The following is an 8265-nucleotide window of genomic DNA, read 5'->3' as shown; positions in this document are numbered from 1 at the left end:
ACACACACACACACACACACACACGTACACACACACACACTCTCTCTCACACACACACACACATACACACAGAGACAGAGACACAGAGACACACACACGCACACACACAGAGAGAGAGAGAGACGCACACACACACGCACACACACACACACACACACACACACACACACACACACACAGAGAGAGAGAGAGAGAGACGCACACACACACACACCCCAGCACTCAGAAAGCATTTGTTCCCCCTCATTAGCCACATGCTAACGGTTCAATCAGCCGCGAGTGTCTCAGGTGCTGGGCGTTCATCTCACACTGATCCGCTGACATTACTCTGACATTGAGCCTCATGGAAGATTTCATCTTTAAACGATCGCCATGATTCTTTAAAACTCGATTTGAGTCTATAATGTGGCGTATTTCCCGGAGAAACTGAATATTCAGCAGGAAATCATGATTGATAATTTGTGATACGTTTGGGTGATAAGATGGTATAAAACACGTGACCGTAGAAAAGTGTCATGCCGTACAGATTCTGCTGCACTGTTAATGCTGCAATGTATTTCTGTAGCTATTGCGTAGTTATTTACACGATATCGACACAGGAGCATGTTATAAGTGCAACCAGTTTCAAACAACCATTTATGATTGCAAGCATTTACGATCAACTAAAATGTACTTTAATGTTATTTCTATTGAAACTTGTATCTCCTGCATTTAAATATATTTGTAAATACACATTAGTAATGATGCATTTCAAATTAGTGCATTTAAAATGTATTCCCTTTAAATGTAATATTGAATAGCACAATACAGTTAAAATTATAATTAAGTGCTTTACATGTGCTTTAGTACGTTAGTCAATGCATCAAAACAAGTGTGCTTCTTTAAAACACAACAAATGATTGTTAAAATATAATGATTTAAAATGTACTTAAGTAAAACTTTTAATTTGACATTATTACAAAGGTCACTTTTTAAAAGTGTGCTTAAGTGTGTTTAGAAAGTCACGGAAGTGTCTCTCTTTTAGTCACCTTATTATTATATTATCTACAAGTATAGTTTATTAAAAATATATAATTTTAAGATTTGTAGTGCACATTCACTACAATTATGCGCACTTGATTTTCACTAGTCACACTTCCAGTGATAGTGTTTTTTCTATGGAGCATAAAATAATATATTTGATGAATATTTTAATAAAACATTTTTTGGTGTGTATCCAGTGAAAGTCAATGGGGTCCAAATGTTTCATGCTCCAAAAAGGACGAAAAGGCTGTTAAGTGTTAGTGTATTGCATTATAAAGTTATTACATTTTGATGAAAAAGTATGAGTAGTGTGCATTAATAAATCACAATACAAGCAGAGATATTTATTAAGAAGTAAATAAGGTCCATTTTGACTTGATGTCATTTAAAGTATGATTAAAATACAATTAAAGCATTAAATAAGTTGTGAGATGCCTTTTAAATGCCGTATTTCGGTTTTAAATATAATTTAAGGGGGAAAAAATTTAGAAAAACGGATAATGTCGTTTCAGAAAATTACTAGTATAGTTTCTGATAATTTATGGACATTTCATTCAACTCTAAAATAATTCAAAATATGGGTAAAACACTTCTTAGTTTAGATTTCGAAAGAAAATATTGGTGTAAAACTGTAAAACGTTCTGTCAAAAATTCCTGTAAAACTGCTTGTTAAGGATTTTAGCATATTACTGTGTTGATACTACGGTATTCTGGATGGTTAATGGTTACTGTGGATGGTTCTGGAAAGTTATTTACTGACCCAAAAGTGAAAACAGTCCATTCTCAAATCTATGTGACATTCTGTTAATTGAACATGTGGTTCAGTCCCTCCAAAGTCAGATTTTTGTTTCTTTAATTGTCCAAAAATTGCTAATATAATGCATGTTTTGAGCTCAAACTGTGTAAGACTAAAGGTTATAAATGTCAGCCAACCTCTGAACCAGAGTATGAGCAATAGTAACACACCGCTAATGACCTTTATCCCATCTGTGTGTGTGTTTTCAGGTGTAATAACCGGACGCAGTGCGCCGTCGTGGCTGGACCGGATGCGTTTCCCGACCCCTGTCCCGGGACATACAAATACCTGGAAGTGCAGTACGAGTGCGTCCCGTACAGTACGTATGCGTTTCACATCAACACGTCTGTCTGTGATTGGTCACCATAAACACACCCGAGCATCTTTCTCTTTCAGCTCAGTGGGAACGGCTGCCCGAGAACTGATTTATTTTTGTTTTTCCTGCAGTTAAAAGTCTCTCCTTCATTTGAGCTCATCAGTTCCTATCTGCCACGTGTGTGTGTGTGTGTGTGTGTGTGTCTCGCTCTCTGTGTGTGTGTGTCTGTGTGTGAGAGAGTGTGTGTGTGTGTGTGTGTGTGTGTGTGAGTGAGTGAGGGAGAAAGTTTGCATGATGACTTTGGTTACTGTGAGCTCTGTGATAAACTATGTAAGCGCTGCACTTTGTCAAAATGAGTAAGTTGCCAGATAGCTAATGATAGCGTTTGGCCATGATAGATCGGCTCTTCTGTATCTTTAGTTATGAGAGCGCAGTGTTGCATCCATCTACCTGCAGGAATACCTGCGCTGTTTACTCTGTTGGCTTTTCCTTACTCCAGTGCTCGTCTTTACTGATAAATGCCCGCCATGCTAGCGTTGCTGTTCAGTGAATTGAGTTTAATTGCTGCAGAGGAAACAATGACTGTTTCTCACTTCCTGAAACGTCCATACTACTGTTCAAAAGTGTAGGGTCAGTAAGATTTTATTTGAAAGATATTAATGTTTTATCCAGCAAGGATGCATTAAATTGATCAAAAGTGACAGTAAAGACATTGCTGTTCTTTTACACTTTCTATTCATCTATGAATCATGTAAAATGCGTCACGGTTTCCACAAAAATATTGAGCAGCACAAATGTTTTCAACATTGATAATAATCAGAAATGTTTCTTGAGCAGCAAAGCAGCATATTATACTGATTTCTGAAGATCATGTGACACTGAAGACTGGAGTAATGATGCTGAAAATACAGCTTTGTTCACAGAAATAAATTACAGTTTAACAGATATTCACATAGAAAACAGCTATTTTAAATTGAAATTATTTTTTATAATTTTACTGTACTAATATTTCTTTTCTGATCAAAGAAATGCAGCCTTGGTGAGCAAAATAGATTTAACATTGAGCAAGTAATTCACTCCTTTATGTGATATTATTTCATAAAAAACCTTCTCTGGGAATCAAACCAATGACTTTGGCATTGTATATACTCTACTTTTTGAGCTGCAGGAACATCAGTTAACTTAAAAATGTAAAATTAAAAATTACTAGCTAAATAAAATTTAATTAAATACATTTGTAAAAAAAAAAAAAACACACACACACACACACACACACACACAAGAAAATAAATAAGAAAACATGCAATAATCTTTTTTTTTTTGTTGTTAATGTGACTATTTTTAATAAAAAAAATAAATAAATAAAACTTGGGCGGGAGAAGATCAGGGTGGCATTATTATGTAGTTCAGCTTTGACCTTGAATTCTTCTGCAGAGTTATTGAAACACACACACACACATATACACACACACACACACACACACACACACACACACACACACACACACACACACACACAACATCATCTCACTATCTTTCAGATAATCAATACATACACTCCTCTGTTGTTTCTGCTTAAATTGTATATATCAGAGTTTAATGGGGCAGAGCAGGCCGACATGTCCGCTTCTGACTATCGCTGCATCTGAAATCAAATACTTCCCTACTATATAGCGCTGGGTAGTAACTGATTATTCACCATTTCTTGATTCTCCTAATTCTTCATGTTCATCTTTTAAATTGTCCTTTCTGAAATAGCCTACCACATTTGACCACTAGATTTACAGAAATCAATCTCAGAACACCATAGTAACTGCGTAGCAACGCCCTGTCAACCACCCAGAACACCCTAAAAACAACCACATAGCAGTGTCCTGGCAACCACCCTAAAGACTGATAACTGCTTAGCAACACACCTAAAAGCCCCTCAGAACGCCTTAGCAATATAGTGATTCCTTGACAACCACATAGCAATACCCTAGCGACCACGAGAACACCTTAACAACTGCATAGCAATGTCCTGACAAATGTAACTGCTTAGTAATCTAAAATCAGCTTAGTTATCTGAATAGCAATTCCCTGGCAACCACCTGGAGCACCCTAGCAACCACATGGCGATGCCATAGAAATCACATTAGTGTTGTAGCGGCGGCTTTTGCACCGGCAGCACCGCGCAGAGTTATTTACACAGAATGTAGCTTTTCTGTTTTGCGGTTTCTTTGGTGAAATCTGAAAACAGAAGCTGCTCCTCCAGTTCCCAATAACGCAGCTTCTGCAGGAGTGTCCGTCCCAGCATGCATTGTGCTCGTTTAATCTTTCGTCTGTCTGAACAGAGAGAACGGTTGTATGGATTCTGGCCGTTCTGAGGCCGGGAGAATGAGAGCTGATTGTTTTGCCAGGGTTTTTTTGCACCTGCGTCTTTCTCTGGCCGTAAGCAATCTTGCGTGCATAAGCTGATCTCACTCTGTGCTGTTTGCGTGTAATGTTCTGTCGTCCCGCCAGACGATTCGCCATCATCCGCTTTAACAAACAGCACCTGTGCTCAATCTGTGAGCGCATGCTCGTTTACCTTTTGCAGGGTTATCAGGCGATTCACCGTTTGCACGACACTGACTTGTTGTCACGGCACCGGGGCGCTGCTGATGCCAGAGTTATTGTAGTTAACTGGAGATAAAAAATTTAATTAAATAAAAAATTATATACTGTATATATTTATACAACAGTTCGTTCTGGTTCTCAAATCTGATTGGTTGAGAACTGTGAGATATTGTACTGGTATCGCTACAGGAACGCCCTTTCACAATTTTGTATCACTCCGCGTGTTCTAGCCGGGTCTATGTTTTTTTTTATTATTCACTGAGCTAATCGTAGAGTACGTTAGTTAATATAAGAAGAAACGTCTAGCTTCGCGGTCTCTATCTCTCTCTCATTTGGATGCACGTCTTGCCGCATTGTTTCTCTCTTATAACCTCATTATTTCTCACTGATAACCTAATTTTTTCTCACTAATAACCTAACTAAAACTTAAAATATAAAATTTTAAGCAAAAACTTAAATATATGATTTAAGATAGTAAAAATATATAAAATAAAATAAATGCTATTTGAAATAAAAAAAATACAATAGGTTAAGTGAAATAAAGTAAAACATAAAATGTATCTACGTTTTTGTAAAAGGTAGTAAAATATATAAATTAAAATATACACACACACACACACACACACACACACACACACACACACACACAACATCATCTCACTATCTTTCAGATAATCAATACATACACTCCTCTGTTGTTTCTGCTTAAATTGTATATATCAGAGTTTAATGGGGCAGAGCAGGCCGACATGTCCGCTTCTGACTATCGCTGCATCTGAAATCAAATACTTCCCTACTATATAGCGCTGGGTAGTAACTGATTATTCACCATTTCTTGATTCTCCTAATTCTTCATGTTCATCTTTTAAATTGTCCTTTCTGAAATAGCCTACCACATTTGACCACTAGATTTACAGAAATCAATCTCAGAACACCATAGTAACTGCGTAGCAACGCCCTGTCAACCACCCAGAACACCCTAAAAACAACCACATAGCAGTGTCCTGGCAACCACCCTAAAGACTGATAACTGCTTAGCAACACACCTAAAAGCCCCTCAGAACGCCTTAGCAATATAGTGATTCCTTGACAACCACATAGCAATACCCTAGCGACCACGAGAACACCTTAACAACTGCATAGCAATGTCCTGACAAATGTAACTGCTTAGTAATCTAAAATCAGCTTAGTTATCTGAATAGCAATTCCCTGGCAACCACCTGGAGCACCCTAGCAACCACATGGCGATGCCATAGAAATCACATTAGTGTTGTAGCGGCGGCTTTTGCACCGGCAGCACCGCGCAGAGTTATTTACACAGAATGTAGCTTTTCTGTTTTGCGGTTTCTTTGGTGAAATCTGAAAACAGAAGCTGCTCCTCCAGTTCCCAATAACGCAGCTTCTGCAGGAGTGTCCGTCCCAGCATGCATTGTGCTCGTTTAATCTTTCGTCTGTCTGAACAGAGAGAACGGTTGTATGGATTCTGGCCGTTCTGAGGCCGGGAGAATGAGAGCTGATTGTTTTGCCAGGGTTTTTTTGCACCTGCGTCTTTCTCTGGCCGTAAGCAATCTTGCGTGCATAAGCTGATCTCACTCTGTGCTGTTTGCGTGTAATGTTCTGTCGTCCCGCCAGACGATTCGCCATCATCCGCTTTAACAAACAGCACCTGTGCTCAATCTGTGAGCGCATGCTCGTTTACCTTTTGCAGGGTTATCAGGCGATTCACCGTTTGCACGACACTGACTTGTTGTCACGGCACCGGGGCGCTGCTGATGCCAGAGTTATTGTAGTTAACTGGAGATAAAAAATTTAATTAAATAAAAAATTATATACTGTATATATTTATACAACAGTTCGTTCTGGTTCTCAAATCTGATTGGTTGAGAACTGTGAGATATTGTACTGGTATCGCTACAGGAACGCCCTTTCACAATTTTGTATCACTCCGCGTGTTCTAGCCGGGTCTATGTTTTTTTTTTATTATTCACTGAGCTAATCGTAGAGTACGTTAGTTAATATAAGAAGAAACGTCTAGCTTCGCGGTCTCTATCTCTCTCTCATTTGGATGCACGTCTTGCCGCATTGTTTCTCTCTTATAACCTCATTATTTCTCACTGATAACCTAATTTTTTCTCACTAATAACCTAACTAAAACTTAAAATATAAAATTTTAAGCAAAAACTTAAATATATGATTTAAGATAGTAAAAATATATAAAATAAAATAAATGCTATTTGAAATAAAAAAAATACAATAGGTTAAGTGAAATAAAGTAAAACATAAAATGTATCTACGTTTTTGTAAAAGGTAGTAAAATATATAAATTAAAATATATATGTTAACTGAAATAAATTAAATATACAAAAACTTAAATATAGTATAATATATAAACTAGTTAAAATATATAAACTAAATATTAACAAAAATTAAATATACAAAATGTTAATAATAATGAAATAGTATTATGAAAAGTATAACAAATATTATGTAAGCTATTTTCCAAGGAAACGAAAAAAATAATAATAATTAAAATAACTAACTAACTAACTAACTAACTAACTAAAAAAAAAAGGAAACTTAAAGTATAATATATGACATATAAAAATGATCCAAGCACGGAATCCAGTGGTTTGGTCATATCCTGTGACCCTCCGCTCTCATGCAGCTGCTGCTGTGCAACCAGTCAGTGCTTGTTAATTACCCTGATGCTGAACGCCCAGTTAATTGGTCTTGGCAGTATCTGGACGCCATCAGGTGTTTATCATACGCAGGTGATTACAGGTATCGGAGCTGCTTTGAGTCCGATTAAAGCCAGAGCCAAGACATCGGCGTGTTCCTGGCCGTGTTCATCGGCCCTCCTGCGACCCGCCGAGAGGTTCAGAGGAGATTTGGAGAGATCAGAGCATCCAAATAAGCGTCTGCTGGGCTTTCGCCCCAAAATCACTGAATATAATGAATGTGGACAGCGCTGAAGCCCACCGCCGCCGCTGTGCTGGAAAACAGATTGTGCCCACAAGCAGCTCGTGGAAATCATCTCAATCTCCTTTCCAAACGGCTTGGCTCTTCTCGAAGCTTTTCGATCCAACCGTACACAGAGGACTCAGAAAATATCAGTATCAGATTATGGATATGCAGAGACCGAAACCTTGTGGGTTTATTAATTTAGGTTGTTTTTGGGTCAGTAATTAAATCATCGAGGGCATAATGAGTCCCATGTTTCATCTGCTTGTCTGATTTTTGACCCCGAAGAGGAAATGTGTCCAGAACGGCAGCAGAGACAGTGTTCAGACACAAATAACTCGCTTCAAATCTACAATTGAGCAATTTGGTGTCCAGTTATGTGCCCTCCTTAAAATGGTGCTTTTGGCCTCACCTCAGAGAAGCTGCTTGACTGTATCCAACTTGATAGATAGATAGATGATAGATGGATGGATGGATGGATGGATGGATGGATGGATGGATGGATGGATGGATAGATAGATAGATAGATAGATAGATAGATAGATAGATAGATAGATAGATAGATAGATAG

The 8265-nt window shown here is 37.9% G+C and overlaps 1 protein-coding gene across 1 annotated transcript in view; it reads left to right on the top strand.

Moving 5' to 3' along the window:
• Nucleotides 1-8265, top strand: part of LOC107550169 (adhesion G protein-coupled receptor L3-like) — a gene marked incomplete at its 3' end in the record, with an annotated part of 105164 nt that overhangs the window by 23139 nt on the left and 73760 nt on the right. Inside the window, exon 2 of the mRNA XM_016231405.1 lies at nt 2029-2138. Within this exon, the coding sequence (XP_016086891.1) occupies nt 2029-2138 (110 nt within the window). The remainder of the gene's footprint in view (nt 1-2028; nt 2139-8265) is intronic.

Source organism: Sinocyclocheilus grahami, unplaced genomic scaffold (genome assembly GCF_001515645.1).
Source record: "Sinocyclocheilus grahami isolate Dianchi unplaced genomic scaffold, SAMN03320097.WGS_v1.1 scaffold390.1, whole genome shotgun sequence".
In the NCBI taxonomy this organism is placed as follows: Eukaryota; Metazoa; Chordata; class Actinopteri; order Cypriniformes; family Cyprinidae; genus Sinocyclocheilus; species Sinocyclocheilus grahami.
This window is presented reverse-complemented; position numbering and strand designations above follow the sequence as displayed.